Source organism: Prionailurus bengalensis, chromosome D4, assembly GCF_016509475.1.
Source record: "Prionailurus bengalensis isolate Pbe53 chromosome D4, Fcat_Pben_1.1_paternal_pri, whole genome shotgun sequence".
In the NCBI taxonomy this organism is placed as follows: Eukaryota; Metazoa; Chordata; class Mammalia; order Carnivora; family Felidae; genus Prionailurus; species Prionailurus bengalensis.
In genome coordinates, this window is record NC_057359.1 from 75,094,381 (window position 1) to 75,111,803 (window position 17,423).

Here is a 17,423-nt window from a genome sequence, read left to right on the forward strand (position 1 = left end):
CGATGTGAACACATTCACCATGCAGAGTAAGACTTAGCTTCTCATGGCCAGCTTGGCCTCCAGCTGTCTCCCAAAGGGTGCAACCAAGCTCAGGAGTGAGGTGCAAGAAAAACCTCAAAGAGAGAGTGAGAGAGAAGGTATGGCCAGTGTTCCATGCAAGCTGGGGTATCTTTCTCTCACCACTTCTAACCCTTCAAAATAATTCTTGGACATGCCATATGCTTCCAGGAAACATAGATATTTTCAAAAATGTAATACTCTGAATGTTCACCACATGCACCAAGATTTGGACAAGATGACAGATGAAAGAAGGTGGACATTTTGTGACAGGTATCAGAAGACGACAAAGCATGCTTGGTGGGGTAAATGTCAAAAGAGAACAGTCTATTTGTAGGGAATGCAAGCAAATAAAAGTCTCAAGAACAAGACGAGACCACTGGGTCCTCTGGCTCTGGAAGTGTGTGTTAGGGTCTTTTCTTTGCATGCTTCTGGCACTGTGTTTTAGAATCTTGGAAGAGAGAAGAAGGATGAATATCATTCTGACCAGGGAACTCAAACTGGCATGCACACACCTCTTTGGCAATGTCATAGGCAAACTCTGATTAGACCACAGGCAGATGATAATGGGTAGAACTGGAAATGATTATTCAAGATCAGATGAGAAGGATGATGTAGAAATTCAACCAAAGCAAGTCAGGTTAACTCTATATAAACAAACAGAGCGACTCCAGATGTGAGTGCACATTTAGGAAAAAGACGTTGACTTCTGGGTGATTGTTTTTCTTTTTAAGTTTTAAAGCTCTGATTTGGGTGGCCCTGTCAAATTTGGGAAAGATCTAGAGGAACCAGGAGGATGAAAAATGTGTAGCGAGGGCTTTTTGGGGGACTGCTCCCCAGAGGAATTTCAATGGAGAGTGAAGAAGCCATCGTGGGAAATACCTGTGGTTGCTTGGGCCATTAGAGTGTGAGCGCGGTGCCCGCCCATCAGCCCATGAAGGTGTGCAGTGTAATTAGAAGAAGCCGCGAGGTTGGTGATGATTGAGCTGCGAGACGCCGCAGGTACAGAACGCACTACCGTCTCCTGGCCGTGGTCAGAATTCCTAACTTCGATAAGAAAGCTATCAAAGGCAGCCTCTTGGGCTTTCCACGAGAGGGCCATACTGGCCCAGGTCACATTTGAGATAGTGAGGTGGCTAAGGAGAGCATCGGCCACTAAAGCAAGCAGAAAAAAATATGAAAGCATGTCAATTTAAAACACTATTACAATAGAGTCAAAAACTAAAACACATAAGACTAAATCCATAAAGTTTTAGACTTCACCCTTTGATAAAAGATTTGTCCTTGTTGAAACCCAGTTTGAGCCATGAGAAACAAATATAAGGGGCTGAATAATTTTTTCCTCCAGGTTTTTGTGTACTTTAATATGGCGAAGATGACAGACCACCCTGCTAACAATCTGTAGTCTCACGCAGAATGAGGACAGACCTTCCCTCAGCCATGGGTGACTTAAGTGTTAGATGATTTTGATGCTACAATGTCAACCTTTTTCTTGGATTCATTATCCAAAATGTGCTAAGAATGCTATTTTGAATGGCTAAGCTTCTCCTTTCAAATTCAGATAGAGAATTCTCTTTTGCTGCGTGCCAGAGAGGGCCTCACATAGGATGTGTACCACAGACACTACAAATTTAAGTGAGAGCAGCTTATACTCTGGCTGGCCAAGTTCCTTGTATAAACATGACGACTTCTATTTTTGCAATCAACCATTTACTCTTCTGGGAGCAAGACAGCCTGTTCATGTATTTTCTCCTAGAGATTGCATTGGATTTGGGATGGTCTGGATGGCACGACTTCCTTGTGCACCCATCTGATTAGTAATCTGCTTTTTTTTTTTTTTATCATTTTCCAAGTTGAAAAAAAATAACAGTACCAACACGATTTCATTAGACCATTGGGATATTTGGGTATTAGGAGGCCAAAGATATTAGGATAACACAAAATATAATTTTTAAGACTTTTTTGATGCAGACATCTTTCCAAATCAAGGACAACTCTTGCTTCTTAGGTATAGAAGGGTAGAATTCTTTTCTCCAGATTCCATATGGCAATCTGGGCCAGATTACATTTTATGCTGCAAATGTCCTGGTCAGTAATAGATCAGGCAAAGGGTTTAACAGAAATCCACCATTTGGGCTGCTGTTGGAGAGAGTTATGTTAAGTAGTGCTCTAGCCTAGCATTGTGGAGCAGTTAATGCACTGTGGCTTCACCCTGCAAAGAAGGAGTGAATAAGCAGCTTCACCCTGCAAAGAAGACTCTAGAGAGAGGTGGTCAGAATGGAGAAGGCAGATGTACCTGTGGTGGCCGTGGCACTGATGGTTTGGGTCCGGATGCTGGGAGCAAGTCCCGAGAGGTAGACAATAAAATGATTATTAGGGTGTAGCCCTGAGATGTGGGCAGTTCGTTCAGCACCAGAGATATTATATTCCATCATCTCCAAAAACCTATTGGAATCAACAATTTCAATGGTAAAGGTCTCGAAGGCCCCATCGGTGGCTGTCCAGGAGAGATTGAAGCTCTCAGGAGTTATGTCAGAAACAGTTAAGTTTCCAATTTCAGGTTCTGCAGCTGAAAAAGGAAGGGTAGGGAAGAAGAAAAAATAAATGAATTTGGGTTGATTATTTGGCCTGTGTTTTAAGATTGAGGTTGTTAAGAGAAACATGGCTGGGTAGAAAGACCTGCTAGTTCAGGGTTAGGGGGATACCAAGCAGTGTCACCAGTCAGTGCCAGCGGGAGAGAAAAAGGGGATTTGTTAAAAGAAGAAAAGAGGAAGGTCTGGCAAATTGGATTCCCCTGCTCTGGAGCAGCCATACATGATCAAGCTGGCTGAGATCCCATGTGTGAGAAGACATCTGAATGATGTCAGCTGGAACCGTGGTGCCTAAGTTCAGATGCTTCTGGGAGCCCCGCTGCCCGGATGCTGGCCATCGGTCAAGAGATATGAGTGCTGGCAGTCTTTAGTTGCCAGAATTGCACTCAGGAGACCACAGTTACTTGGCTCCCTCCTGCAGGCATCCTTTGCTTTGAGGGAGCTCCCATCTATTTAAATAAAGGCTAAATAATTCTGATGCCATCACCCTCCCAAAGGTGGTACCCTGAGGCTTCTGATTTTGTGACTTAAAGGGAACTGGCAACTTGTCAGTGTGATTCTTGGTATTTTCATCATACTTCTGACAAGGGCCAGCTGCTTTCATATTCTGTTAGAATAGCTCGTCCTCTCTTAACTGCCTCTACGGGAGCCAAGAAAGCTACTACTTACATTGCCAACCAAGAGAGCTGAGCCGAGGCAAGGCAGTCAGGCAACGCCTGTTCGGCCAAGAAATAACATTTTGTCTTGGAGATGGTCCTACCAGTGCTTTTCTGTGCAATTGGAATAAAATATGCAGAAGGAAAGCAGAAGCAAGGTGTGAGGAGCAAGTAGTGCCTCTCTAGCAGGGAAGGGGAAGGCCTTCCCATCCCATCACATTTAGTGAGACACAGATCAGATGGGGTCATGGACCTTCCTCCTCTCATACCATTTCATCAGAAACAGGAATGTCGCTATCATTAAGAAGGAAAAAAAAATCACATAAAAATATGAAGGGCACCCAACCACAAGGTCTGCAGGAAAGATCAGAAGCGGCAGGTGATTTCTCTTGCCTTCTGGGAAGGGATGATTTATGAATGTCCGATATGGTTGCCAGTTGCAATTTCTAGGCATTTCAAGGTCACCACTCATACAGTGGCTGTCTGTATTCTGTTGATCTCAGTGAGGGTTATTGAAATGATGGAGGCTAAAATGCAGGTCTATGCTTTTGCTGGAATCAGTGAGGTTGTACAGGTTTGCATGAAGGTTTGGTTGCCATAATTACCTGAAAATGGGGCAGGCATATACAAACCCAAGCAAGACAACCTCTACCGAGCTTCCAACCAATGGACGCATATAGGAAGATGCGCAATGGAGAATGGTGCTGGGGAAGGCTGCTTGCTGAGGCAGGCCCCTGGGGAAACACTGACTGCCTTGTCACTGGAGCAGAGTGACTAGTAAGGCACAGCACACCCTCCTGGGTCAGCGCTGGGAGTGCGCCATATGCAAAGGCCAACACTCCAGGGAGCAACTCTTATTTAAAAGAGCAAAAAGGGCATCAGATCTTTGACATTCATAGCCTGGGACATTCCTTGCTTCAAATGCTGCTGTGTGTACTTCTCTGAATGAATGGCTTTTTCTTTGGTACTGTCTCCAGTCATAATTGTGTGATTTTTTTTTCTTTTTGGTCTAGCTATTTGCTAATTTGGTGTTCTAACAATGACTCAGTATCTGAGAGAACTGCCCGGAGGAGGGTAATTCAGTTCTCTTATTATACTCTGTGTATTTTAAAGAAACATTTAAATTAAAACATTTCTTTTAAATGCAAGAACCACAGTGCCCATACCCTTGAGGGATTTGGGATAGAAAAGCGCCTTTTCCAACTAGCAAAAAGACCCTCTAAAGTAAATAACCTATGCTTTACCAGAACTCACACATGGTAAGGGACGGCTTTTAGTTATATCCTAGCACTGGAAAAGAGAATTAAAACCATCAGGCTGTCTCTTGAAACCAAAAGCCATCATTCAAAAGAGAGTTAGTGGTAGGAAGTCTGGGAGAGGCTGGAGGCTGGAGGTCAGAAAAGGCAACATCTTTATCATTCATCCTCAAAATGGCAGAGGCATCCAGACCAAGGCACAGCTTATGGTGTGGTCTCTGGACATGCATGACCAGCCACTAAGGGGCATAAGGGAAGGACTCAGACATGGAGAGAAGCTGACTTTCCGCAAAGTTTCATGGAGAGAAAGCAGGGTGGCTTGGGGAGGGGCGTCAATAGTGGGGAGGAAGGTACCTGTGGAGGTCTCAGCAGAGAGCACTGGTGTTCTATAGCCCTGGATCACCCCATAGATGGTGACTCTATAAGGGGTGTTGGCCTTGAGGCCCGGGACGTCCACAGCCCGCAGGCTGCCGGGCACAGTGAGGTTCTGAGCTGTCTCCACCCAGTTGGCCTCCTGCACCTGAATGACAAAGTGCTCATAGGCCTGATCAGTTGTGGTCCAGTTGAGTCTGAGGCCATCCCAGCCAGCCTCGGTCACGGCTATGTCCGCCAGCTGGGGGAGCTCCTCTGAAGGACAGAGACGTTATTTGTCAGTTCTGCAAACCAAAAAAAGGAGGAAACCAAACATCCCACAGCCCAGCTCTAGGGAAGAGAGAAAGAGGCGAGAGAATTTTTGTGTGCAAGTGTGGTCATTCTTGGTCTCTGGGCATTTACTTCTGACTTGAATTGTGGTAATCTGGCCACAGCCCTTCTTCAGGAGTTGAAAACAGTCAGAAAGGGGAAGATCTGCGCTGTTCATCCTTGAGATGGCAATACTGTCTGGACCACTGCACAACCCACAGGGGGTCTCTGCACATGCATGGCCAGAAATGAAAGGGCAGTTGGAAAAGTGGGACTGTGGGTCAGGGTAAGGGGGATAGGGATGTTAAAAGTGGAGGCTTTGGAGGCCGCTGGGCTTTAGTTGGAATTCCCACAATGATCTTTATTAGCCAGGTCATCTTGGGCCCATCACCCAGCTCACCTCTGAGTCTTACTCTGCTCACCTATAAAGGGGGCTGACATATCACTGGACTGTGTGATGGCTAAATACCATTTATAAACCCCTGAGTATCATGCCTAAGCCATCGTGAGTGCCCAGTAAGTGGCTACCCAACAAATACATCACCGTTTAGATGTTTCCCCTTGGAACTTCTCAACCATACTGGAGAGAATTATCAGCCTCATTTCAGGACTTCGTGTTGAAGAGATTGTCTTATTGCTGGCCACCTGCTATCAGGCAGGCTTTATAAAGTGTATGTTGTCTCAGTGTGGACATGTGTGATGTTTTTTCTCTGGACTCTACTGGGCTTTTAGGGATCAAATGTTCTGCACTAGATTCTTGGCTTGGTTCTTTCCCTCCCACCTTCTGCTAGTACTTTGTGCCAGAACAAAGAGTGGCTGCATCATGAAGCGAAGCCATTTGTGTGAAATGAGTGCCCACTTTTAATTAAAAGTGGTAAATTTTTCTCAGCCAATGGTGCAGAGCAGGGCCCACTATTGATCTTCCTACCATGTAGCAAGGAGATTTAACGTGTTTCTTATTGCCGATTTTAGAAAGTCTGGATTCTGAATACGGGAAAACCCACTGCTTGGTGGGATACCTCTCAGGATTATATGCAACTGCTCAGACTTTTTAAAGGCTGCCGTGGCCATGCACTTGAAGTTACAAAAGAAAATATCTGTAAGGATTCCAGCAGCCAAGAAAGGTGCATTGAGGCACTTGTTCTCAGTGCCTGTGAGTCTGAGCAAACTCGGCCTTTTTGAGGGGCTGTATTCAAATGACCATGTAGCCTTGGTGCTCTGGTGGGGGTATCAGTGAAGGCAGTCCTCCCTGCCCTCTTAGTTCATCAAGAAGAGCTGTTCATTTATCTGGCACGTAGTGAGGTTCCTGGTAACGTTTCACGTGCAAAAGGAATTCTGTTGTTACAGATAGAGACTGTTAGCATCCTGCATCCAGATCACAGGTGCCTCAATAGCCCCTCTGGCTCACTGGGTCTGAAGACATTCCAGGCAGCACAGGATAACACTGACTCAGCCAGCACAGCTGGATCGTAACATCACCTTTCTCATTTTTGGAATTGTGTGTCGGTTCTCACAAGTACCAACTTTACTTGGTATATGTGAGCAAGGAGAACAATTTATTTGACCTAGGTTATTTGGATAGTATTATCAAAACACAGGATAGATAGATAGAGAAGGGCATGGACTTAGGGCCCAGCATAAGAACCCGATTACCAAAAATTTGGCCCATTTGCCCCCTTTAAAGCGGTTTCTAGAAACTCATGAACAGCACAGAGTTTCCAATGACAGATGGAACAGCATATTTCCAGGGGACAAATTGAGATAAATTGTTTTTCCTCCCTAAACTGAATGAAAAACATTGAAGTCAAATGTGGCTGTTTTTTCTTAGAAATATGCCTTCCCTGAGTGTCTCTTAAGGAGAGACAGACTTGAACAATTTCGGCAGAGGATCATTTCAAAGGTTATTCCATAGAGATGTGACTACAAGTTGGACAACGTTAGGGCCTCTGAGGCCTCTAATGGTAAGATTTCTCTAGAAAGTTCTGAGCCTATTCTTGTGCCACCATGGCCCTACTGTTTATGCTATTTTTATTAGTTACATGGTTATCTTATATATTTAGCTATGTGCCGTTCAATATTTACTACAGGAATGGAGCTTTGCTAAGCATTTTCGGTCATTATTTCATCTACTGCTCAGGCCCATGTTCTGAGGTAGAGTATTATCTTTGATTTGAAGGTGAGAAAAGAAGGCTCAGAAATGTAAAATGCTAGACCCAAGAAAATCCAGCAAGGTGCAATTCCAACCCAGCCCTTCCTGAGTTAGAGCCTCCCTTCACGCTGCCTGTCGGAACACTGAGACCACACTTGGACACGTGGGAAATGTTCTCTCTCTTCCAAAGAGAGGTTGGCTCAATCATGTCCCTGGTATGGGAGGAGGGTCCTATACCTGTGATGGCCTCCACAACAACAGGTCGAGTGCTGCGGTCCCTGACCTTGCCACGCAGGGTGACCATGTAAGGGGTACTGGCCCGGAGGCCTGGGACTTCCACGGAGCGTAGGCTGCCAGGAACCGTGAGACTGTGAGCTTCCTCGGCCTGGTCAGCCTCCCGGACTGCAATGACAAACTGCTCATAGAGCCCTTCGGGGGCCGTCCAGTCCAGGCTGAGGCCATCCCAGCGAACCTCGGTCACTGTGAGGTTTCCCAGATCTGGAACCTCCTCTGCGTAAGGACAAAGAGTTGCTGAGTTACTAAAAAAGGTAATTGCGTGCTAGGATTCAGGTGAGATGACATTTTGGCTGAGGTTGGGATGAGTTGTCTGGTTAGTGTTGATTACAGATGCATGATTTACAGCAGGTGTAGAGCACACTCTGTTGGCACTAAAGCCAGGGGTTTTCTGTTCAGTCTCCGGGAATGAAAAATAGTTCTAGGAATTGTTCATAACTTCCATTCTTAACATATAAATGGGGCTTTGGGGGAATCTTTTAGTGTGTTCTTAAAATGAGCTCAGACCAATTTTTTTTTTCCCACTTGCAAACTGTGTTTTCCAACTTCTTAGCTGTTATGACTGAAAACTTGCTTTGAAAGAAAAGTCACCTCTCACTTTTGTAAGGGAAGAGTAGGTGGAATTTTCCATGGAATTGGCTAACATGCTACACTCGGACTTGGCCAAATAAGGGATATGACATTCGGATGGGAGCGGGGATGATTCACCAGTGTTCCCCAATGTGGCAGGGGCTGAGCCCAGCTTACAGCAGGAAGAGCTTTGATCCCTCCTGAGCAGAGACAAGGGGAGGAAGTAAATTAATGAACCAGTCTAGAATACCTGTCAAGACTTCAACAGAGAGAGGAGTCGTGCTGAATTCCTGCGTGACCCCACGGATGGTGATGTTATAATGAGTGGCTGCTTTGAGCCCAGGCAGGTCCACGGACCTCAGTCCTCCGGGGACTGTGAAGTTCTGGGCTGCCTCTACTGTATCAGTCTCCTGCACCTGAATGAAAAACTGTTCATAGGCTCCTTCCGGAGCAGTCCAGCTGAGTTTGAGGGCATCCCAGCCCACCTCGGACACCATGATCTCTCCCAAATGGGGAGTTTCCCCTGGAGAAGGACAAAGAACTAGTTTAATGATCAAATCACACAGCAAGATCCAGGGAGTCTTGAACACAAGAATAGGCTTTATATTACTTAAAAATATATGACTGTCTTTAATAAACATGCAGCATGCAGCTATTCCTCCTAAATTTGAGGAATAGAACAAAGAGCATGAGGTATAGAAAAATATTTGTCATCTTACTTTACTAAAGAACTGTCCTAACCTTCAGTGGACAAGGAGATTAATTTTGTGATTTTTTTTTTTCCTTTTAAGTATAACGTCTTAACATCCCTTGCCAAGAGGGAGCCTGTTTGTGAAGATAAAGATCCTTGCCTTTGGGGCTGTGTGTATGGTCCCCAGGCAGGGCTGTGCACAACTCCAAAGGGTGTTGTTCACATGGGTTGTGGTGTCAAAGGTACCCCTGGAGTCATGTAGCCTGATGGCTTCCCTCCATTAGACACCACGGTGCCATAACTTGGGGCAGAATGAGTCCATTCAAAAGCAAGTTGTGTCTGGGGTGCCTGGGTGGTTCAGTCGGTTAAGTGTCCAACTCGATTTCGGCTCAGGTCATGACCGTACAGTTTGTGAGTTTAAGCCCCACATCAGGCTCTGCGCTGACACTGCACAGCCTGCCTGGGATTCTCTCTCTCTCTCTCTCTCTGCTCCTCCCCCACTTGCACTCTTTTTCAAAATAAATAAACTTAAAAAAAATTTTTTTTCAAGTGAACTGTGTCTGGTTATGTGTTGTGTCTGATTATCTGTGGGTAGTTTCCTGTTAGGAAAAGCAGAAGCTAGAGACAGAAGGATAAGAGGTACCTGTGGAGGCCTCAGCAGAGAGCACTGGTGTTCTATAGCCTCGGATCACCCCATAGATGGTGACTCTATAAGGGGTGTTGGCCTTGAGGCCCGGGATGTCCACAGCCCGCAGGCTGCCGGGCACCATGAGGTCCTGAGCTGCCTCCATCCTGTTGGCCTCCTGCACCTGAATGACAAAATGCTCATAGGCCTGGTCAGCTGCGGTCCAGTTGAGTCTGAGGCCATCCCAGCCAACCTTGGTCACCGTGAGGTTTTCCAGTTCAGGGGCATGGTCTGAATAATGACAGAGATGGGTCAGTTAAACCATTCCTCAAATCCCTCTCCTTCTGGGAACCCAGAAATGGCAAACCCATTGCCAATGCTGAAAGTCCTGCGGTGGGAGCCAGGGCAGGGCCGAGTGCCGCGTTTCTGCATCCCCGAGTGCTGCTGTTGCCATCAAAACATCACCAGAAAAATCAATGTAATACTTTATTTTGCCTTGTGGCATATTTGGGTGTGTCTTGTGGAAATGGTATATTCCTACTGACCAGTGTCCTGTGAATATAGAAAACTCTCCATATCCACATTAGGAGTGCTCTAGGCTTCAGTTTCCATTTTGGAAAGTGTCTCTCATTCTAAGGATGAGATCATAAGGAACAGCTTTCTGCTATTCTCAGGATTCTTGGTCTGAGCTGCTCAGCCTTCTGTATTTTGAGAAAATGGGCTCCTTTTAGATTCCCTTCCTTCTCATGCTTCCTCAATCTCCTCCGGGAGGTCTGTTTTACAGTCTCTATGTTGGAATTTTTGTCCGTTTCGGAGGCTCAAATCAGTTCACATAAACTACTTCAGAAAGATCAGAGATAAATTAACCACATTTCAAGGAAGGCAAACTGAGGAAGGCGAGGAGTCTTTGCAAAATCGTCCCTTACTGGATGGAAAGACTAAGGCCTGGGAGGAACAGAGCTTATTAAAGCTCAATTAAAATCAAAGGTGCCATCTTCATTCACCTCATCAACACAAAAAGTACAATAACAATGTACCTGTCTGAATATGCCTTCAAGGTGATAATTTGCCCAGGGCTGAGCTTAAATGGGCTTTGCATGACCTAGGAAGAAAGGATTTCCTCTGGAAATGGATCTTGTAAACAACAGAGAAAGAACTGCCTTGAGCTCATTTAAAAGAATAAATTGTTTCTGTGTTTATGCCTCACATTGGCTGCTAGTTTCAAATGGACCCTATGTCCATTAAAGCACACTTCTAACCTGAAAATCCTAGCTCGAAATCTGATTGAAGGGGCACCTAGGTGGCTCGGTTAAGTGTCCGACTTTGGCTCAGGTCATGATCTCATTGTCTGTGGGTTTGAGCCCTGCGTCAGGCTCTGTGCTGACAGCTCGCAGCCTGGAGCCTGCTTTGGATTCTGTGTCTCCCTCTCTCTCTGCCCTTCCCCTGCCTGTGCTCTGTCTCTCTCTCTCAAAAATAATATAAACAGTAAAATTAAAAAAAAAATAAATTGAAGATATCCTTTCTGAGGGATTTCTTTTCAAGAATCTATTTAATTCAGACTTTTCCAAGTTCTGGGGAAAGGTTCTTCCTAATGTTTTATATTGACAAAGTTTATCCTCCTTCAAATCTTGTTTGATCCAGAACAGGGGTCTGTAAACTATGATCTGAGGGTCAGATCTTGCCTGCTGTCTATTTTAAAAATGAACTGCTAACAATGGTTTTTATATTTTTTAATGATTGGGGGAAAAACCCAAAAAGAATATTTCATGACATATGGAAATACAAATGAAATTCAAATTTTGGTGTCATAAATAAAGTTTTGTTGGAACACAGCCATGCTTGTTCATTCCTGTATTGTTGATGGCTGCTTTGTGCTACAAAGGCACTCTTGAATAGTTGTGACAGAAACCTTACGGCCTGAAAAGTCTAAAATATTTACTATCTGGGCCTTACAGGAAATGTTCACCATACCTGATATTGAACTACATCATACAGGCTCCTCATTTAACCCAAATTCATGCCCTGAAGCTCACCCAGAACCTCGTAGCAGTTCTTAACCACAAAAACGTGATCTTGATGAGAAAGAGAGGACCTATAAGTCAAAGTGATCTATCTGGTTTTGGAGAAAGAAAGGGAGAATCACTCATCCTTAAGCCCCTGGCCCTTGGGAGGCCAGGAGCAGTGCTACACAGATAAAACAGTTGTCTCCATGGCCTTGGGATTTAAGCACAGCTAAAATCAGAAGTGCATCCTTTCCAAATATCCTAGCAGTTTTCATGCATAAAAAACAATCTAAGCAACACATTAAGGTTAAAGAAATTAATCCTATAGCCCATAAATGTCCCCTCTTACCCTACTTCCTTCTTTTTTCTCCTCCTTCTGTCAAAACTGCTTGTCAGGAACTTGGCTGACATTGACGATTTTCCCCTTTATGTGAATTAAATCACTGTCTTTCCTTCTCAGGTAACTGCTTTTTAAGTTGTCTCTCTAATTCTGACATAAAACTTTTTTTTTTTTTTCCCATGAAGACAATGTTAGGAATCAGGTTGTGAGGGGTGAGGGGCAGGTGAGGGGAGTTCCCTAACTGAGGCAGGCAGGAGGTGATTATGGTTTGTCTGTGAAAGCTTTTACAGTAAAGACGGATGGAGAGAGCACAGGAGGGGATCCACAGTGGGGAATGTCTTTTCCTGAGGAGAACCATCTTCTTTGGATCGGCTTTTTTATATGCCACTGATACTATTGTACAACGCCCCTTGCATCCTGCTTCATCTTTTCATACAGTTGACAGAGTAATTTTCACATAATGTCATGTTGCTCAGTAAATAGTAATAATCACATGGATAATACTTCCACCAAAATGTTTGACTATTCTTCCACTTTTTTTTTGGCTAAGAAAATCAAGAAAGAGTATCAGTTTATCTTTAGTGAGCAGTCTGTGAGTGTTTCCATAATGGGTGATATCTGTGCGCCCGCAATCTCTCATTAAATCAATGCTAGTCAGATAAGTAAAAGCTGTAACTTTCGCTGAATAAACTTGATTGAGAAATTAAAGGGAGAGAGATAATAATTATGAAATTGGAGGGAAGAATATGAATAAAAATACATCAGACAATAGTTGAGGTGGGGACCAAAAGGCTTCACATAAATGCAGACTCTACATTTCAGCAACAAACGACACACTGGTGGGCTCACTGCCCCAGAAGCCCGGTGTTTCCGCTGTGGAGTTGCACGCTGGATTTCTTGGCATTTCTTTATGAAAAGGCTGTTGTCTTCTTCTTACAGCTGTGCACTGGCATCTACCCTCTGAACAATGTCAGTGGGCCTGGGAAATCAGAATTTCGAAATCCCAATTCTATGCTCATGGTGGGTTGACCAGCTGGCCTGAAGGAATTTCTGGCTGTGCTGACTTTAAACCTTTAGATGTGCCAACTTTAAATCTTCCACCATCTTGAAGATGGTAATTACCAAGTGCTGGCTGATTAGGAATTCACTTTTAGTGTTCATTAATGGGAGACTGTGATTCTCCCACAGAGGGGGGATGGCCAAATTCAAGCCCAAGGACCCCAAAGGGTAGATTTAATTGCTTTGATCTCATCTTGAAAAGTCAAGATAATTAAAATTAAAAGCCTTGCCTGCCTGAAAACTTTTCAGTGACTCTTTATCACTGTCAAGAATGAAGCCAGAGCCCCTCAACACAATATTCACTGCCCCTTGTAGACAGTCTCTGATGATGTCTCCAACCCCATACCTAGCTGTTCTCCCCTCCATCATACAGCAGGACTGGATAGCTTATGTTTCACTAATGTGAAGTTGCTCATGCCTTTGAGTTTCTCACATGCTGTTCCTCCTGCTGGAAATGTCATTACCCCCTTCTGTACTTCCTTCTCCTTTTCCTTTTTGAGGACTCAGCCAAGTATCACATCTTCCGAAGAGCCTTCTCTGATACCCTTCCTCCCCTTTGCTTGGGTCTGGAATGGGTAGTTGTTTCTGCTCCCATAGCTTCCCACACTTCCCTCTCAAACAGACTAGCTATATTCTTATAATTTGGGTTTGGGTTCTCTCTTTCTCATTGCAACATGCATCGTTTCTTGAGGAGAGGGGTTGTGTCTTCCTGTTCTATATACCAGCATTGCCTGATCCATAGCAGTCAAGTAATAAATATTTGTTGGATGGTTAAATATTTGAACAAATTTGGTTTGCTCCATGAAAAAATAAAAATGGCATAGCAGCAGAATGTTCTCTGTTACTTGCAGCTGTGACTATAAGCAAAATTCCACCTTTCTGCTTCCCAAACCCTGGAGAATTACTGGAGTATCATTGTTGAGTCTTACGCTGGTATGGAAAGATGCTTTATTGGCCTTGTGTTTTACATATTCTGTCTGCTTTGTCCTTTACTGCTTATGGCAAATTCATGGCCTCCACTTTAAGCAGGACTCTTATTCTGAGATTAAGCAGAGTATATTCTGAGTTTATCAGAACATAAAGGTGGGGTTAGGCATGGGGGAGAGGCATTGAACACACTAATTTTCTTCAACACTAACAGGGATAGTATCTTTCTCCTCTTCCCTTCCTTCCTTCCTCTCTCCCTCTCTCTCCCTCTTCCTTCCTTCCAACCTTCCTTCCTCCCTGTTTTTTTCTTTCTTTCTCTTTCTCCCCCTCCCTCCCTTCCCTTTCTCCCTCCTTTCTTTCCTTCCTTTTGTATCCAGAGTAAGCTTAATTGAAGACAACAGAATAGCTTTCCTTCCCTTAATCCTAAAGGTATAGCATTTGGGCTGTTAATGCAAACGTGGAAGGAAAAGACCAAGAAGTTCAATGGAAACACTACCCCTCTGGAGTAGCTGGGGTCCCCGAATGCTCATGAAGCACACACAGTGTGCTTGGCTGTGCCTAAGGCAATGGGAATGCAGCACTGGATAAAAAGAAACAGAGTCTTTACATTCTGGTTGGTAGTAGGAGGCAGGTCATAGGCAAATAAATGAATTATTGAATAGTATCAGGTCAGGTCAGTGTCATGAGGAACTCTGGAGCAGCATGAAGGGCTAAATCAGGATGGGAACATGATTTCACACTGGTGGCCAGAGAAGTCTACTGAGATGACACTTGAGTTGAATAAAATGAGGGAGATGCCAATGAATAACTGGGAGAGGAGTGGCATTTAGGCAGCCGGTATAGCACGTACAAATGCGCTAAGGCAGGAGCAGGCTTGGTATACTCAAGGAACAGCGAGAAGGCCAGGGTGACCATGGTGAAATGCATAAGGGGACAAGTGGTGGGAGGGTCAGAGAAATTGGAAGGGCCAAATTCCGTAGGGCCATGTGGGCTGTGGTAGGGTCCTTGGATTGTATTTCAGGTGTGATGGGCAGTTAGCTTATGCATACTTTTAATTTGGTGCTGCATCAATTCCACAGCTAGAGCTCTAGAATTCTCTGGGGGAAAAATGCTTTAGGGGCAGCCAATTCCACATCTCCATAAAACCCACAGATAATGAATAGCACTTCAGACTGCTGCTCTTCAGAAGTCTGTGATGCAGAACTGGGAGTTCCTTTCTTCTGAGGTTTGAACCTGAAGTCCTTTGACATTTTGGGACTCACAGCCACAGGGAACACTTGCCCAAGAGTGCCCACTGTATCTGTTTCTTTTTTCTTTCCATATGTATGTTCTTCCCATATGGACAAGGCCAAGTACCTATACTTGTACTTACACATACTCCACAACCAAGACCTTTATGGTCTTTATGGGTCTGTGCAAGAGCTTCCCCCCATTTTAAGCCTTTCATGATGCCCAGGAGTCACTGTGTGCTTCTGCTGCACCCTCTGTACCCCCAACTCTAGAAAGTGGAGTGTTGTGTTGTTTCTGTCAATCTGTTTATCAGCAAGTTCCTTGGAAGCACACATATGTCCTAACTGATCCAGTAGCCACAGAACTTAACTCATGGAGCTCAGTAGCAGTACATTATTGAGTGAGGAAATGTTGGAGACTTGAAAACATAGAATTCAGGAGAGGAAAGAAACGCCCACCTAACTTTTAAGAAAATTAAATTGTTCTATGGAGAAAGCCATAGGGAAAAATATTGTGGAGATTGTGGAGGAAGAGCCAATAAAAGGAACTTTGCCCATTTTACTGAAATGAAGGACATCTTTAAATAGACAACATGATTTTTTGGAAACTGTATTAAGAATGCATGGCTGCGGAAATGAAACCACTGAGCCTTTGGGATGCCAAAACTGGGCTCTTAGTCAGAGACAAAGTAATTCAAGCCTGTGGTTCACTTAAAAGCTTTCATCTTCTTGAGCGGCTGAGGCCTGGGGCTTCCCCACTGGAGACAGAAGATAACCTAGCTCCAGCCAGGGGGTAAAATGATTGAGGGGAGATAGGAAACTCTTTGATATAGCATTTGTCAAACCTAAGGAAAGGCAAAAAGAGAGACGGGAGAGAGAAAGAGAGACAGAGAGAGAGAAAAGGAGGAGGAGGAGGAGGAGGAGGAGGAGGAGGAGAAAAAGAAGAAAAGAGGAGAAAGAGAGGAAGAAGAAAAAAAGAGAAAGAAATGCTTTCTCTCTTGTTTTTCTGATTCTCTCTTGTTTTGCTGTCTCCTGACACCTCATGACAAGTTCATGTTTACAAATCTGAAACATTCAAATCTCTACCATAGAATTATTTCTTTTGGATTCTATTTTGCTCTTCCCTTCTCTAGGATTAAATTGTCCCTCCAGAGCATCCTTAAGGATCATCACATAGCTGGGTGGGAAGCAGTACATGCACAGAGTCCATAGAATTGACCACCTGAGCTCACTTTAGACTCTCTGAGGAGGCTCATCTTTTTCTACCAAATAGCCTTTCGCTCTCCAACAGTTTTATGTGGGCAGTGACATGCTGAGACAGAAGACTACCTTTCCTAGACTTGCTTATAGCTAGGATCAGCCTATGAACTATGAGAAATCAACGGTGAGGTTTCCAGAGAGACTCATCTAGGAGGTACTACTCCCTTTTGGTTTTCGTTCTTCCTCCTCCATGCTGCCCAGAACACGGATGTGAAGGCTGTACTGCTAGAGCCAAGGACTAAGAATGGTGGAACAGAAACAGAGAAAAGCCCAAGTCCCTGCTAACTTGGACCTGCTATGCCATACCTGAACCACCTAGGCTCAGATTTATCTTCTAAGAGAAGATATCAACTTCTGTTTTGCTTAAGTGACTGCTATTTGAGTTCTCTCTTACATGTAGGTGAAGGTATTCATTCACAAATGACAAAGACTCTTCAAGGCATATCCAAATTTGCCCATCATTACAACCCCTTTTCTGATTTTCGAGATTGAGTTGGAGTAATATCTCTTCCCTAAAACTTTCTCTGGCTGCCCCTGTTTCTCCCATTCACCCCTTTCCTTGACTGCCTTCCATCCATCTAACATTCTAGTTGGTCTCCCTCACAGACAGGGAGCAGGAGCCCATAAGTGAAAATAACAATGCTAAGTATGTGACCCACTAGTCCCTCAAATATCAGCACAATACTGTGTATTCAGTGGGTTCTAGATAAATACTAATTAAATCAAGACTAAAGAATATTACTTTCAAGCCTTATAGAATTAACATTTCTGCCTATACCTCTTTGAAAAGTTTGGGGCCAAAATTATATGCACATATTTTTCATGTAGGAAGAATGGATGGTTTTTCTGATCGTTTTTTCAACTTAGCCATTGAGGAAGGGTGGCAGCAGGTACAAAGAACAGGATAACTGGGGTGGAAGGGACACTGGAGATCAGGATTTAGCAAACCAAGTTGGCCTCTTGATGACTAGGGGAAAAGAGAAAATGGGAAGGGTGCTGTGAAAGGCTGCTCAAAGGACCATATGCAAATTTTCA

At 44.2% G+C, this 17,423-nt stretch overlaps 1 protein-coding gene across 5 annotated transcripts in view; it reads right to left on the reverse strand.

Moving 5' to 3' along the window:
• TNC (tenascin C) overlaps positions 1 to 17,423 on the reverse strand; it is a 95,523-nt gene that overhangs the window by 32,822 nt on the left and 45,278 nt on the right. For 2 of the 5 annotated variants that reach the window (XM_043565857.1, XM_043565859.1), the window contains exons 11-15: positions 9,589 to 9,861; positions 8,505 to 8,777; positions 7,628 to 7,900; positions 4,915 to 5,187; positions 2,354 to 2,626 (exon numbers count right to left, since the gene is read on the reverse strand). In XM_043565857.1, coding sequence (XP_043421792.1) covers positions 2,354 to 2,626; positions 4,915 to 5,187; positions 7,628 to 7,900; positions 8,505 to 8,777; positions 9,589 to 9,861 — 1,365 coding nt within the window. Of the gene's footprint in view, positions 1 to 939; positions 1,213 to 2,353; positions 2,627 to 4,914; positions 5,188 to 7,627; positions 7,901 to 8,504; positions 8,778 to 9,588; positions 9,862 to 17,423 lie in introns of all 5 variants that reach the window. The other 3 variants (XM_043565858.1, XM_043565860.1, XM_043565861.1) reach the window with 3 other exon arrangements.